Raw genomic sequence first — 17,586 nt, forward strand, 5'->3', positions numbered from 1 at the left:
GAGTGAGGAAGAGCCATTAACGTCTCTTCCTGTTTACATCGTGATCAGCCGTGATTGGACACGGCTGATCACGTGGTAAAGAGTCTCCGCCGGAGGCTCTTTACCGAGATTGGAGATGCAGGGTGTCAGACTGACACCTCGCACCACCGATTGCCGCGCTGCGCGCCCCCACGGGCGCGCGCGGCATGAAATCCTGCAGGACGTTCTGGAACGTCCTGTCAGGATTTCAGAACCACTTCCCGGACGTAAATCGGCTATAGGCCGGGCGGGAAGTGGTTAACCACTTAAGCCCCGGACCAAATTGTTGGTCAAAGACCAGAGCACTTTTTGCGATTCGGCACTGCGTCGCTTTAACTGACAATTGCGCGGTCGTGCGACGTGGCTCCCAAACAAAATTGGCGTCCTTTTTTTCCCACAAATAGAGCTTTCTTTTGGTGGTATTTGATCACCTCTGCGGTTTTTAGTTTTTGCGCTATAAACAAAAATAGAGCGACAATTTTGAAAAAAAAATGAATATTTTTTACCATAATAAATATCCCCCAAATATATATATATATATTTCCTCAGTTTAGGCCGATACGTATTCTTCTACCTATTTTTTGTAAAAAAGAAAAAAACGCAATAAGCGTTTATTGATTGGTTTGCGCAAAAGTTATAGCGTTTACAAAATAGGGGATAGTTTTATGGCATTTTTATTAATATTTTTTTTTTACTAGTAATGGCGACGATCAGCGTTTTTTTTCTCGGTACTGCGACATTATGGCGGACACATCGGACACTTTTGACACATTTTTCACACCTCTCCCAGCAGCCAATAGGGGCGCGCGCACGCCCCTATTGGCTGCTGGGAGAGGTGACGTATAGCTACGTGCTCTCGCCCAGCAGAGCCGACCTGCCGCCGTAAAACTGCGGTGGCTGGTCGGCAAGCAGTTAAAGGGGTTGTAAAGGTTTGTCTTTTATTTTCTAAACAGGTTCCTTTAAGCTAGTGCATTGTTGGTTCACTTACCCTTTTCCTTCGATTTCCCTTCTAAATGTTTTATTTTTTTGTTTCAATTTCTCACTTCCTGTTTCTCCTCAGTAAGCTTTCCACCATCATCCGAGCGATGGAAAGTCCGTCAGAACAGCTTACTGAGGAGGAACAGGAAGTGAGAAATTCAGACAAAGAAAACAAACAAATTTAGAAGGAAAGGGTAGGTGAACCAACAATGCACTAGCTTAAAGGAACCTTTACAACCCCTTTAAGTGCCCGTTCACACTACCACGACTTGTAATCCGACTTGTGTCGCGCGACATGAGAAATTACATGAACGTGAATGAGACCCGTCTTAACCACTTAAGGACCGGACCAATATGCTGCTAAATGACCCAAGGGGTTTTTACAATTCGGCACTGCGTCGCTTTAACAGACAATTGCGCGGTCGTGCGACGTGGCTCCCAAACAAAATTGGCGTCCTTTTTCCCCCACAAATAGAGCTTTCTTTTGGTGGTATTTGATCACCTCTGCGGTTTTTAGTTTTTGCGCTATAAACAAAAATAGAGCGACAATTTTTAAAAAAATTCTATATTTTTTTCTTTTTGCTAAAAAAATATCCCACAAAAACATATATATAAAAAAAACATTTCCCTCAGTTTAGGCCGATACGTATTCTTCTACCTATTTTTGGTAAAAAAAAAAAAAAAAAAAAAAATCGCAATAAGCGTTTATCGATTGGTTTGCGCAAAATTTATAGTAGGAGAAATGGGTGGTCTATAGTTAGCGCCCTAATAGCCGCCCACCGTTGCGCTTGTGGAGAAATGAGTGGTGCCTAGCTGCTGTTTAAATTAAATCAGTGAAAAGTGTATAAAATGATCACACTCCCTCTAGAGTGTCAGCAAATTAAAACAGCGCTAACGAAATATATGTGCATATTCGACTAAATATAAATAATGTCACAAACCATATATAATACAATGAAAAATAAACACTGACCTGTGACTGTAATCATAAAACACCCGTGATAAATGAAGAAACGTGAATTAGGAGCACTGAAAGTGCAAAAGAAAGTCTCTAAAAAAATCCAAAAGTGGATCAAAAAAAGTTCATGTGATTAACCACTTAACGCCCGCCGCACGACTATATACGTCCGCAAAATGGCACGGACAGGCAGATGGGCGTATATATACGTCCCTGCCTTCTAGTGGGTGGGGGGTCCGATCGGGACCCCCCCCCCGCTGCGTGCGGATTCCCGCGGGGAGTGAACCAGGACGACGGCGCGGCTATTCTTTAATAGCCGCTCCGTCGCGATCGCTCCCCGAGGCTGAAGAACGGGGAGAGCCGTATGTAAACACGGCTTCCCCGTGCTTCACTATGGCGCTGCATCGATCGAGTGATCCCTTTTATAGGGAGACTCGATCGATGATGTCAGACCTACAGTCACACCCCCCTACTGTTGTAAACACACACTAGGTGAACCCCAACTCCCACAGCGCCCCCTGTGGTTAACTCCCAAACTGCAACTGTCATTTTCACAATAAACAATGCAATTTAAATGCCTTTTGCTGTGAAAATGACAATGGTCCCAAAAATGTGTCAAAATTGTCCGAAATGTCCGCCATAATGTCGCAGTCACGAAAAAAATCGCTGATCGCCACCAATAGTAGTAAAAAAAAAAATTTATAAAAATGCAATAAAGCTATCCCCTATTTTGTAAACGCTATAAATTTTGCGCAAACCAAATCGATAAACGCTTATTGCGATTTTTTTTACCAAAAATAGGTAGAAGAAGAATACGAATCGGCCTAAACTGAGGAAAAAAAAAATTATATATGTTTTTGGGGGATATTTATTACAGCAAAAAGTAAAAAATATTGCATTTTTTTCAAAATTGTCGCTCTATTTTTGTTTATAGCGCAAAAAATAAAAACCGCAGAGGTGATCAAATACCACCAAAAGAAAGCTCTATTTGTGGGGAAAAAAGGACGCCAATTTTGTTTGGGAGTCACGTCGCACGACCGCGCAATTGTCTGTTAAAGCGACGCAGTGCCGAATCGCAAAACCTGGCCTGGGCATTTAGCTGCAAAATGGTCCGGGGGTTAAGTGGTTAAGGATCCTGCGATCGTCAAAGGTTTTCAAGAACTTTCACCACACCCGACAGTGATCTGTGATTCCTTCCCCATCAAAATGGACACTCACCAGACAAATAAGCCTCACACTCTCGTGTTTTGGCAAGTAAGCTTATCAGATATAGATGTTCCAGTCAGTGAAGATGAAATATCGATATAACCTCCATACAGTTCCACATAGATGTTAGGGAGAAACAAATAAGTGCAAATAGTGTGATACCGTAAAAACAGGTTTAATAGCACACCAAATTAAAACTTCAAAAGGTACACTCGCAAACAAAACTTGTAAACCAGCAATGTGTCACATCAAAAAACTCCTTCAAAAGCTCAACTTGCGAGAAGCGGTCACGGCGGACCCCCGATCAGCAAGAAAAAGGAAATCCTCCTACTCACGGCGCCATAGACAGCTGTCAGGTGGAGCCGCAAATCCAAATTAAAATGAAACTTCAAAGGCACTCAGCATCCAAACACGTCACTTGTAGAGATAGACTGTGTGGCAATACCCCGACATGTTTCGTTATTAAAACTTATTCATGGTCAAGTTTTAATAACGAAACATGTCGGGGGTATTGCCACACAGTCTATCTCTACAAGTGAACGTGACGTGTTTGGATGCTGAGTGCCTTTGAAGTTTCATTTTAATTTGGATTTGCGGCTCCACCCGACAGCTGTCCATGGCGGCGTGAGTAGGAGGATTTCCTTTTTCTTGCTGATCGGGGGTCCGCCGTGACCGCTTCTCACCAGTTGAGCTTTTGAAGGATTTTTTTGATGTGACACATTGCTGGTTAAGGCTGCATTCACACCTGAGCGTCGGTCGTTTTTTTTTGGCGTTTTGTCGCACGTATTCATGCTTATTTGCGCGTTTGCATACAGCGTTGTCCGACGTTTTTGTACTTCAACGTTTTTTTATTTTAGCCAATAGGAAAAATGATCATCTTTTCATCACTTGTTGCTATGTTGGTAGATTTTTTTTAATCTTCTGCCTGGGTGAAAAGTTCTATTGATTAAAGCGACGAAACGCCCGTAGCAAGCGCTCATTGTCGCGCTAGTCGCTTGAATCAAGCGTTTCCATTACTTTCTATGGAAAATGGAAACGCTCAAGTATGCCCAAAACGCCCGATACGCGCGACAAAAAAAAGGGTCCAGAACTTGTTTGAGCTTCAGTCGTTCGGCGTCAGGCGTATCGGCGTGCAGATGTGAACCATCTCCATAGGGTATAATGTATTTTTTCCCCTCTAGCGTATTTGAGCGTTGCGCTTTAGGCGACAAAACGCTCAGGTGTGAATGCAGCCTTGCAAGTTTTGTTTGCGAGTGTAACTTTTGAAGTTTTAATTTGGTGTGCTATTAAACCTGTTTTACAGTATCACACTATTTGCACTTCTTTGTTTCTCCCTAACATCTATGTGGAACTGTATGGAGGTTATATCGATATTTCATCTTCACTGACTGCAACATCTATATTTGATAAGCTTACTTGCCAAAACACGAGAGTGTGAGGCTTATTTGTCTGGCGAGTGTCCATTTTGATGGGGAAGGAATCACAGATCACTGTCGGGTGTGGTGAAAGTTCTTGAAAACCTTTGAAGATCGCAGGATACTTAATCACATGAACTTTTTTTGATCCACTTTTGGATTTTTTTAGAGACTTTCTTTTGCACTTTCAGTGCTCCTAATTCACGTTTCTTCATTTATCACGGGTGTTTTATGATTACAGTCACAGTTCAGTGTTTATTTTTCATTGGCCCAGATTCAGGTAGATCCGCGCAATATTTGCGTGGGCAAAGGGCAACGATTTTTGCTCTGCGCCCACGCAAATATTTTGATTTGCCCGCGATTCACGGAGCAGTAGCTCCGTAAATTGCACGGGCGCTATGCTAATTAGCCCTGCGTAAGGGCGCCTAATGTAAATGATCCCGCCGGGGGCGGGAATCATTTAAATTAGGCGCGCTCCCGCGCCGAGCGAACAGCGCATGCTCCGTCGGGAAACTTTCCCGACGTGCATTGCGGCAAATGACGTCGCAAGGACGTCATTTGCTTCTAAGTGAACGTGAATGGCGTCCAGCGCCATTCACGAATCACTTAAGTAAACGACGTGAAATTTAAATTTCACGAGCGGGAAGGGCGGCTATACTTTAGCATTGGCTGCCCCTGCTATTAGCAGGAGCAACCTTACGCTAAAGTCGCCGTACGGAAACTACGTACCTTGCGTGCGCAGGGCCCGCGCAACTTTTGTGAATCGGTGGTAGTATGCAATTTGCATACTATACGACCGTGTCCGCTCCATGTGTTCCGCAAAATCTCAGCGGGGATCATCCATAATCCCCGCTGAGCTGTCGGCGGATAGGGTGGTCCCCGCACACAGTGCAGAGACCACCCTGTCTCTGCTCCGCTCTCCCCTATGGGGAATCAGATGCAGACGGACCGTCTGTCCGTCTGCATCCGATCCGTTCCGCCGGACAGAAGAAAAATAGGGTTTTCTTCCGTCCGCAAAAGCGGATCCTGACGGACGCGGATGGTCACGGACGTTAGCGGATGCTCCATCCGCTAACAGACGCAATCCCATAGGGATGTATTACAAGTCCTTAAACGGACTTGTAATAAACGGACGAGCGGAGCGGACGTCTGAAAGGGGCCTAATGGCGGCGATCAGCAATTTTTTTCGTGACTGCGACATTATGGCGGACACTTCGGACAATTTTGACACATTTTTGGAACCATTGTCATTTTCACAGCAAAAAATGCATTTAAAGTGGAGTTCCACCCATAAATATAACATTACATCAGTAGTTTTAAAAAAATGTCATTAGTCCTTTAAGAAAAACATATTTTTTTTAGATGCCTTCAAAGTGTTGTTGCTAGGCAGAATAGTTACTCTTCCCACTTCCTACACCTAGGTGCTTAAGCGTTCTAACCTACACCGCACAGACTCCTGGGAATGTAGTGGGTGTAACTTTCCAGGAGTCTGAAGTGTCAACTTCCTCTGACACTCCCGTTGCTATTGAAACCTGATCTGAAACCTATTACACTGCTTGTGCAGCACTGAGCATGTGCGAGATCTGCAAGGCTGAAATCCAGGAACTCATACAGTCTGGCTTCATGATGCCCACACTTAAGATGGCCCCAGTCAATTTCTATTTTATAAAGTGTCTAAATGCTGTAACAACCTAACAAAACAGACCTTAATTTGCAGACAAACTAGAATACATTAAGCTTGTGTATTACAGGGGTATTTATATTTAAAAAGTGAAATTGTGGCCGGAACTCCACTTTAAATTGCAATCTTTATTGTGAAAATGACAGTTGCAGTTTGGGAGTTAACCACAGGGGGCGCTGTAGGAGTTAGTGTTCACCTAGTGTGTGTTTACTACTGTAGGGGGGTGTGGCTGTAGGTCTGATGTCATCGATCGAGTCTCCCTATAAAAGGGATCACTCGATCGATGCGCCGCCACAGTGAAGCACGGAGAAGCCGTGTTTACATACGGCTCTCCCCGTTCTTCAGCTCCGGGGAGCGATCGCGAGGGGGCGACTAGAAACGAATAGCCACGCCCTCGTCCGGGATCGCTCCCCGCGGGTTTCCGACCATCACATGTAGCGGGGGGGGGGAGGGGGTCCCGATCGGACCCCCGACCCACGTCTAGGCGTGGTTAATGCACACTACTGCAGTCGCTCCGACTTCAGAAAAGGTTCCTGTACTCCTTCAAGGCAACTTCTAGGCGACTTGTACCCATTGATTTCAATGGAAGTCGCCTCCGAAGTCGGATCTCTGTCTAAACTGAAGCAACTTTACAGGAAGAGATAATTGTTTTCTCAGGCAAACCCCTCCCTCCCACAGAGCTGATTATTGTTTGATTGGCCACTGGCAAAGTCGCGTTGTAAGTCGCTCCAAGTCTGGAAGTCGCGTTGCCCGTGTGAACCGGCAGAGTTTTTATTTATCAGCATGAAATGATTTAGAACATAAAAAAAAATCCAAAAAAATAAATAAATCGGTAAACCAAGCAAAATAATTCCAAAAAATGAATCAGAGCCCAATCTTATATCTAGGGTTGTATTTGTACCGAGTATATGCGGGAGTACTCGTACTCCCGCAAATACCCCCCATACCGAAATAGAATAAACCCCCCCCACCCGCCATTACGCCGCATCCCCGCTGCTACCGCGCGGGGAACATTACAGCTTTCATTTGAATAGCTGTAATGATTTGCGCCGCGCCGCGTATAGACACTCCCCCTTGCTCGGGTGAACTGTCCAATCCCGAGCAAGGGGGCGTGTCTATACGCAGCCCGGCGCGAATCATTACAGCTATTCAAAGCTGTAATGTTCCCCGCGCGTATTAACCAGTCGGCGGCAGCGGGATGCAGGTAAGGGGGACATGGCTGGATATGGGGGGAGACAATGGCTGCATATGGGGGGCATGGCTGGTGTGACGGTATCGGTATGATATCCCCGTCAACGTTCCCTTCTTCCCATAACGAAAATCACCCCAATATTCCACGAGGAGGGATATCCCTGGAATCGCCCAGAAAGCCACACATGCCAAGCTTACTGCTAGAACAAGACACTTTAATGACACAAAAACTCAGCTTATATGTGGTTACAGCTTGTTAGGAACGCCCCCCTCACACAGTGGGGTTTCCCATACAGATTATAGGAGACAAGTCGGAGCCGACCATGCAGACACGTTTCTTTAGATAAAGACATCAGTGAAGTTAATTAATACACTGAAGCAATCAGAATAATTAACATACTACTTCTCTAATCATTTAGCCTGATGATACAATACACATCTTTTAAGGGTAAACACAGATCTTCTTCACACAACACAATAGATCAATTAACGTTTAGAATAGTGAGGGGACATTAGCACGTCAATAACCTGTCAGAGGAATGAATCACACATGAAATTCCTTTCTACCTCTACCCATATGGCTAGCAGGGAGCAGTAAACTGAGACATATAGGCAAATGTATCACAGCTGGATATGGGGGGGAGACATGGCTGCATATGGGGGACATGGCTGGATATGGGGGGGGGGAGACATGGCTGGATATGGGGGGGGGAGACATGGCTGCATGGGGGGGACATGGCTGCATATGGGGGACATGGCTGGATATGGGGGACATGGCTGGATATGGGGGACATGGCTGCATATGGGGGGGGGGAGACATGGCTGCATATGGGGGGGGGAGACATGGCTGCATATGGGGGGGGGAGACATGGCTGCATATGGGGGGGGGAGACATGGCTGCATATGGGGGACATGGCTGCATGGGGGGGACATGGCTGGATATGGGGGGGGGGGGAGACATGGCTGCATATGGGGGACATGGCTGGATATGGGGGGGAGACATGGCTGCATGGGGGGGACATGGCTGGATATGGGGGGAGACATGGCTGGATATGGGGGACATGGCTGGATATGGGGGACATGGCTGGATATAGGGGGGGAGACATGGCTGCATATGGGGGGGGACATGGCTGCATATGGGGGGAGACATGGCTGCATATGGGGGGAGACATGGCTGCATATGGGGGGAGACATGGCTGCATATGGGGGGAGACATGGCTGCATATGGGGGGAGACATGGCTGCATATGGGAGGAGACATGGCTGCATATGGGGGGAGACATGGCTGCATATGGGGGGAGACATGGCTGCATATGGGGGGAGACATGGCTGCATATGGGGGGAGACATGGCTGCATATGGGGGGAGACATGGCTGTCTCCCCCCATATGCAGCCATGTCCCCCCCATGCAGCCATGTCTCCCCCCCATATCCAGCCATGTCCCCCATATGCAGCCATGTCTCCCCCCCCCCATATCCAGCCATGTCCCCCCCATATCCAGCCATGTCTCCCCCCTTATCCAGCCATGTCTCATCCCATATGCAGCCATGTCTCCCCCCATATGCAGCCATGTCTCCCCCCATATGCAGCCATGTCTCCCCCCATATGCAGCCATGTCTCCCCCCATATCCAGCCATGTCTCCCCCCATATCCAGCCATGTCTCCCCCCATATCCAGCCATGTCTCCCCCCATATCCAGCCATGTCTCCCCCCATATCCAGCCATGTCTCCCCCCATATCCAGCCATGTCTCCCCCCATATCCAGCCATGTCTCCCCCCTATATCCAGCCATGTCTCCCCCCTATATCCAGCCATGTCTCCCCCCTATATCCAGCCATGTCTCCCCCCATATGCAGCCATGTCTCATCCCATATGCAGCCATGTCTCCCCCCATATGCAGCCATGTCTCCCCCATATGCAGCCATGTCTCCCCCCATATGCAGCCATGTCTCCCCCCATATGCAGCCATGTCTCCCCCCATATGCAGCCATGTCCCCCCCCCCTATATCCAGCCATGTCCCCCATATCCAGCCATGTCCCCCATATCCAGCCATGTCTCCCCCCATATCCAGCCATGTCCCCCCCATGCAGCCATGTCTCCCCCCCATATCCAGCCATGTCCCCCATATGCAGCCATGTCTCCCCCCCCCCCATATCCAGCCATGTCCCCCCCCATGCAGCCATGTCCCCCATATGCAGCCATGTCTCCCCCCCCCCATATGCAGCCATGTCCCGATCCCACTTTTTTAGGACCGAGTACGAGTACCGATACTTTTTTTCAAGTACTCGCCGATACCGAATACCGATACTTTTTTTAAATGTGTCCCCAAATGCAGCCATGTCCCCAAACATATGCAGCCATGTCCCCCCACAGATGCAGCCATGTCTCCCCCCATATCCAGCCATGTCTCCCCCCTATATCCAGCCATGTCTCCCCCCATATCCAGCCATGTCTCCCCCTATATCCAGCCATGTCTCCCCCTATATCCAGCCATGTCTCCCCCCATATGCAGCCATGTCTCCCCCCATATGCAGCCATGTCTCCCCCCCATATGCAGCCATGTCTCCCCCCATATGCAGCCATGTCTCCCCCCATATCCAGCCATGTCTCCCCCCATATCCAGCCATGTCTCCCCCCATATCCAGCCATGTCTCCCCCCATATCCAGCCATGTCTCCCCCCATATCCAGCCATGTCTCCCCCCCATATCCAGCCATGTCTCCCCCCATATCCAGCCATGTCTCCCCCCTATATCCAGCCATGTCTCCCCCCTATATCCAGCCATGTCTCCCCCCATATGCAGCCATGTCTCATCCCATATGCAGCCATGTCTCCCCCCATATGCAGCCATGTCTCCCCCCATATGCAGCCATGTCTCCCCCCATATGCAGCCATGTCTCCCCCCATATGCAGCCATGTCTCCCCCCATATCCAGCCATGTCTCCCCCCATATCCAGCCATGTCTCCCCCCATATCCAGCCATGTCTCCCCCCATATCCAGCCATGTCTCCCCCCATATCCAGCCATGTCTCCCCCCATATCCAGCCATGTCTCCCCCATATCCAGCCATGTCTCCCCCCATATGCAGCCATGTCTCCCCCCATATGCAGCCATGTCTCCCCCCATATGCAGCCATGTCTCCCCCCATATGCAGCCATGTCTCCCCCCATATGCAGCCATGTCTCCCCCCATATGCAGCCATGTCTCCCCCCATATGCAGCCATGTCTCCCCCCATATGCAGCCATGTCTCCCCCCATATGCAGCCATGTCTCCCCCCATATGCAGCCATGTCTCCCCCCATATGCAGCCATGTCTCCCCCCCATATGCAGCCATGTCTCCCCCCCATATGCAGCCATGTCTCCCCCCATATGCAGCCATGTCTCCCCCCATATGCAGCCATGTCTCCCCCCATATGCAGCCATGTCTCCCCCCATATGCAGGCTGGATATAGGGGGGAGACATGGCTGGATATGGGGGGAGACATGGCTGCATCTGTGGGGGGACATGGCTGCATATGTTTGGGGACATGGCTGCATTTGGGGACACATTTAAAAAAAGTATCGGTATTCGGTATCGGCGAGTACTTGAAAAAAAGTATCGGTACTCGTACTCGGTCCTAAAAAAGTGGGATCGGGACAACCCTAGTTATATCCGAGTCCAGTCTCATATCCGAGTCCAGTCTCATATCAGAGTCCAGTCTCATATCAGAGTCCAGTCTCATATCAGAGTCCAGTCTCATATCAGAGTCCAGTCTCATATCAGAGTCCAGTCTCATATCAGAGTCCAGTCTCATATCAGAGTCCAGTCTCATATCAGAGTCCAGTCTCATATCAGAGTCCAGTCTCATATCAGAGTCCAGTCTCATATCAGAGTCCAGTCTCATATCAGAGTCCAGTCTCATATCAGAGTCCAGTCTCATATCAGAGTCCAGTCTCATATCAGAGTCCAGTCTCATATCAGAGTCCAGTCTCATATCAGAGTCCAGTCTCATATCAGAGTCCAGTCTCATATCAGAGTCCAGTCTCATATCAGAGTCCAGTCTCATATCAGAGTCCAGTCTCATATCAGAGTCCAGTCTCATATCAGAGTCCAGTCTCATACCAGAGTCCAGTCTCATACCAGAGTCCAGTCTCATACCAGAGTCCAGTCTTATACCAGAGTCCAATCTTATACCAGAGTCCAGACACAATTTTGCAGAGGGCTGGATTCGTTGGGAGACCCCTGTACTATACCAAAGAGCAAAGAAATGGTGAATAACCAATCCCACCCCAGGCATATCCCCATACAAATGCTAATACAGGCAGGTCCCCAAGCTACATACAGCCGACTTGCATACGACTCGTACTTACAAACGGAGGGAGACAACAGGAAGTGAGAAGAAATCTCCCCCTAGGAAGGGAAATTCTCTCTTATAAGAGTTATTACAGAAGCTTTATCACCAAATTCTTGTTTCCACAACCAACATGTTCAAAATCCAGTTGTCACAGGGACAGGAAGTGAGTTGAAATCTTCAGAACAGGGGCACAGACAGCAAAACAAACGTTACAGGGGTGATAACCCTTCTCTATGCTATCTAAGAAAGAAAACTTTTTTTTAATTTGGCTGGAGTTACACTTAAAGGAAATGTACCTGTTCCGACTTGCATACAAATTCAACTCCAGAACAAACCTACAGAACCTCTTGTTTGTAACCCGGAGACTCCCTGTACTTTATTAGTACAGGGAGTACATTAGTCAGTAAATCAAAGTATGACATTCTGCATTCTCAGTGATGTCACTGGTCTCTAGTGAAGGGATAGGCTGCATTCTCAGTGATGTCACTGGTGTCTAGTGAATGGATAGGCTGCATTCTCAGTGATGTCACTGGTCTCTAGCGAATGGATAGGCTACATTATCAGTGATGTCACTGGTCTCTAGTGAAGGGATAGGCTGCATTCTCAGTGATGTCACTGGTCTCTAAAAAAGGGATAAGTTGCATTCTCAGTGATGTCACTGGTCTCTAGCGAATGGATAGGTTACATTCTCAGTGATGTCACTGGTCTCTAGTGAATGGATAGGCTGCATTCTCAGTGATGTCACTGGTCTCTAGCGAATGGATAGGCTACATTCTCAGTGATGTCACTGGTCTCTAGTGAATGGATAGGCTGCATTCTTAGTGATGTCACTGGTCTCTAGGGAAGGGATAGGCTACGTTCTCAGTGATGTCACTGGTCCCTAATGAATGGATAGGCTGCATTCTCAGTGATGTCACTGGTCTCTAGTGAATGGATAGGTTGCATTCTCAGTGATGTCACTGGTCTCTAGTGAATGGATAGGTTGCATTCTCAGTGATGTCACTGGTCTCTAGTGAATGGATAGGCTGCATCCTCAGTGATGTCACTGGTCTCTAGTGAAGGGATAGGCTGCATTTTCAGTGATGTCACTGGTCTCTAGTGAAGGGATAGGGTACATTCTCAGTGATGTCACTGGTCTCTAGTGAATGGATGGGCTGCATTCTCAGTGATGTCGCTGGTCTCTAAAGAAGGGATAAGTTGCATTCTCAGTGATGTCACTGGTCTCTAATGAATGGATAGGCTACATTCTCAGTGATGTCACTGGTCTCTAGTGAATGGATAGGCTGCATTCTTAGGGACATCCTTGACTCATAAGGTACTTTAGTACATAATCAGAAAAGCTGCTGTTAAGTGACAGGGAACTTTTTAGAAATAATCTTTGGTTTTCAGCCCCTAATATACATGGAGTCCTAGGTGGTCAATTTCCTCTCTTCCACTGAACAGTAAATTTGTCACTAGATGATGGATGTCTGACAGGCGCACAACGCAAATGACAGATTCCATTACTTGCTGAAAATAAATATCTGAATGTGGGAGGATTAATCACCCCGTGTTGCATTTCTTGATGCCTAATAAAAAAAGAAGCTGGTAACATAAATTTGATACGAGAGACATGGAGTTAGTCATTGTATGACATCATTTGATATAGCTGTATGCTGAACATTGTCATCAAATATTCAGGGAAACTCAAACACAGCAACATTCCATCTGCTTTACATAAATATTCTTTACAAGGGCAATAGAAGGACGTTCGCCCGGGAAAATGGCAAGCGACGCTTCCAATGAGTTTTCCTACTGCGCCGGTAATGAGCGAGAAAGACATAAAAAAACAAAAATATTCCACTTGGCACTATCTAGAGGGCACATAAAATAAACACCTTCGATTATTCACAGGGAACACAAGAACATAAAGCCCAACTGGGGGCTCGAAATCCACTCCGATTACCCCTTCCCTACACCGAAGCCTCCCCAACTCCTATTAACCACTTAACCACTTAAGCCCCGGACCTTTAGGCAGCTAAATGCCCAGGCCAGGTTTTGCGATTCGGCACTGCGTCGCTTTAACAGACAATTGCGCGGTCGTGCGACGTGGCTCCCAAACAAAATTGGCGTCCTTTTTTCCCCACAAATAGAGCTTTCTTTTGGTGGTATTTGATCACCTCTGCGGTTTTTATTTTGCGCTATAAACAAAAATAGAGCGACAATTTTGAAAAAAAATTCTATATTTTTTACTTTTTTTCTATAATAAATATCCCCCAAAAACATATAAAAAAATATTTTTTTCCTCAGTTTAGGCTGATACGTATTCTTCTACCTATTTTTGGTAAAAAAAAAAATCGCAATAAGCGTTTATCGATTGGTTTGCGCAAAATTGATAGCGTTTACAAAATAGGGGATAGTTTTATTGCATTTTTATAATTTTTTTTTACTACTAATGGCGGCGATCAGCGATTTTTTTTTGTGACTGCGACATTATGGCGGACACTTTGAAACATTTTTGGGACCATTGTCATTTTCACAGCAAAAAATGCATTTAAATTGCATTGTTTATTGTGAAAATGACAGTTGCAGTTTGGAAGTTAACCACAGGGGGCGCTGTAGGAGTTAGGGTTCACCTAGTGTGTGTTTACAACTGTAGGGGGGTGTGGCTGTAGGACTGACGTCATCGATCGTGTCTCCCTATAAAAGTGATCACTCGATCGATGCAGCCGCCACAGTGAAGCACGGGGAAGCCGTGTTTACATACGGCTCTCCCCGTTCTTCAGCTCCGGGGACCGATCGCGACGGAGCGGCTATAAACGAATAGCCGTGCCGTCGTCCCGGATCGCTCCCCGAGGGAACCCGACCGCCGCATGTAGGGGGGGGCCCGATCGGACCCCCCACCTGCTAGAAGGCAAGGACGTATATATACGCCCTTTTGCCTGTCCGTGCCATTCTGTGGACCTACATATACATGCGGCGGTTGGGAAGTGGTTAAGGACCCCTTCACTCCGATATACGTTGGCAGAATGGCACGGCTGGGCACAAGCACGTACCTGTACGTCCTCGAAGTGCCCAGCCGTGGGGTCGCGACCCGGTCCGAAGCTCCGTGACCACCAGGGCCGGACTTACCATTGGCCTTGACTGGGCTCAAGCCCAGGGGCCCCACCCAATAGGGGGCCCCCTTTAAAAAAAAAAAAAAAAAAAAAAAAAAAATTTTTTTTTTTTTTTTTTTTTAGGGGTCCGGAGGTCCCCAGGGGCCCGGAGGCCCCCAGGGCCCCGGACGGCAACCCCCCTTTTTTTTATTTTTTTTTTGTAAAAAAATGTTTTTTTTTATATATTTTTTATTTTTATATATATAATATTATATATATATATATATTTTATTATTATTATTAAAGGGCCCAGGGGTCTCCAGGGCCCCGGATGGCAACCCCCCTTTTTTTTATTTATTTTTTGTAAAAAAATGTTTTTTTTATATATTTTTTATTTTTATATATATATAATATATATATATATGTATATATATATATATATATATATATATATATATATATATTTTTTATTATTATTATTAAAGGGCCCAAGGGTCTCCAGGGCCCCCGGATGGCAACCCACCTTTTTTATTTTTTTATAAAAAAAATTACATTTTTTTTTATATATATATATATATATATATATATTTTTATTAAAGGGCTCAGAGGTCCCCAGGGCCCCATGTGGCAACCCCCCCTTTTTTATAAATGTTTTTTTTTTTATTTTTGTTTATTTTTTTATTTTTTATTAAAAGGCCCAGAGGTTCCCAGGGGCCCAGAGGTCCCCAGGGCCCCCGGGTTTGGCAACCTCCCTTTTTTTATGTATTTTTTATAAATGTTTTTTTTATTATTATTAAAGGGCCCAGAGGTTTATTTTTTATTTTTATTAAAAGGCCCAGAGGTCCCCAGGGCCCCGGATGGCTACATATATTTATATATATTTGTTTTCTTCTTTATTTCTTCTTTTTTTTGTAAAAGCCCCCCCGCTTCTCAATTTGCGGCAGCCCCCACGCTTCTCAATTTCAGGCGGCAGCACCCCCACCCCCCCTAGGTTCTCTGCTTCAGGGGGCCCATGCCTTAAGCTGTGCAAGGGGCCCCAAAATTCCTGATGGCGGCCCTGCGCATACCTCCCAACACGCACGGATTCTGTGGGACTTTCCCGCACAGACAGCTTCTTCCTGCAGTCCCGCAAAAGGGTTAATTTTCCCGCACTGCAAGAGGAGGCAGCACGGAAGCAGGAGGAACCGGAGTGGTGTGTGGAGGACTGTGGCTGCTGAAGGGAAGATAGCCGAGAGCCGGGCTAATGACAGGTGAGAGGCACCCCCCCCTCAACAACTGCAAAATCCCCCCCCGCTCAACAACTTTAATGCGCTCCCCCCCGCTCAACAACTTCAATTCGCCCCCCCCCCCCCGCTCAACAACTTCGATCCCCCCCAATTGTCGGCTCCAGGGGGCCCCTTCAACACTCAAGCCCAGGGGCCCCCACCACCCTAAGTCCTGCCCTGGTGACCACGCCCGTGAGACCCGAATCGCCGCCGGTGTCCCACGATCCGTCACAGGAGCTGAAGAACGGGGAGAGGTGTGTGTAAACACACCTTCCCCATTCTTCACGGTGGCAGTGTCATTGATCGTGTGTTCCCTGATATAGGGAAAGACGATCACTGACGTCACACGTCCAGCCCTGCCCCCCTACAGTTAGAAACACACACGAGGTCACACTTAACCCCTTCAGCGCCCCCTAGTGGTTAACCCCCTTCACTGCCATTGTCATTTTCACAGTAATCGGTGCATTTGTATAGCACTTTTCACTGTGAAAACAACAGTGGTCCCAAAAATGTGTCAAAAGCGTCTGATGTGTCCGCCATAATGTCGCAGTCACGAAAAAAAGAAAAAAAAGAAAAAGAAAAAGAAAAAAGAAAATCGCCATTAGTAGTAAAAAAAAAAAATTATTAATAAAAATGCCATAAAACGACCCCCTATTTTGTAAACGCTATAAATTTTGTGCAAACCAATCGATAAACGCTTAAATATATGTAGAAGAATACGTATCGGCCTAAACCGAGGAAAAAAAAATTTGTTTTTATATATTTTTGGGGGATATTTATTATAGCAAAAAGTAAAAAATATTGAATTTTTTTCTAAATTGTCGCTCTATTTTTGTTTATAGCGCAAAAATAAACCGCAGAGGTGATCAAATACCACCAAAAGAAAGCTCTATTTGTGGGGAAAAAAGGACGCCAATTTTGTTTGGGAGCCACGTCGCACGACCGCGCAATTGTCTGTTAAAGCGACGCAGTGCCGAATTGTGAAAACCCCTTGGGTCATTTAGAAGCATATTGGTCCAGGCCTTAAGTGGTTAAGTAGCGTTGTACTATTAGCATACGATAAAAGCACTTTAGGTTCCGCTCCTTGCAGCGCTAGGCACCTTGGTTTGAAACCCACTCAGGACACCATCTGCATGGAGTTTACATGTTCTCCCTGTGCTTGTGTGGGTTTCCTCCGAGTACTTCAGTTTCCTCCAACTGTCCAAAAAGCGTTGTGTAAATTGTTGGTGCTATATAAATTCCTAGAACAAACAAATAAATGTGAAGCATTCCCTTATTCATACATAACATTACAGGAGGCTTACCTGCTGAGCCCGTGTCACCATTTCTCTGTACACAGTGTCCAGACTTGCATTGGTCAGGGAGGCCAGTGCAGACACAATAGTTTCTGATTGACTTTTGTCAAAGCCTACAAAAAATAAATAAAAAACATGTAAATCCATTGATCTAGTCTGTACATATTTTTT

The 17,586-nt window shown here is 46.6% G+C and overlaps 1 protein-coding gene across 2 annotated transcripts in view; it reads right to left on the bottom strand.

The window, feature by feature from the left end:
* CCDC90B (coiled-coil domain containing 90B) overlaps nt 1-17,586 on the bottom strand; it is a 77,068-nt gene that overhangs the window by 43,272 nt on the left and 16,210 nt on the right. For both annotated transcript variants that reach the window (XM_040339975.1, XM_040339974.1), the window contains exon 3: nt 17,425-17,528. In XM_040339975.1, coding sequence (XP_040195909.1) covers nt 17,425-17,528 — 104 coding nt within the window. The remainder of the gene's footprint in view (nt 1-17,424; nt 17,529-17,586) is intronic.

The sequence above is a fragment of the Rana temporaria genome, chromosome 2, assembly GCF_905171775.1.
Source record: "Rana temporaria chromosome 2, aRanTem1.1, whole genome shotgun sequence".
Classification (NCBI taxonomy): domain Eukaryota; kingdom Metazoa; phylum Chordata; class Amphibia; order Anura; family Ranidae; genus Rana; species Rana temporaria.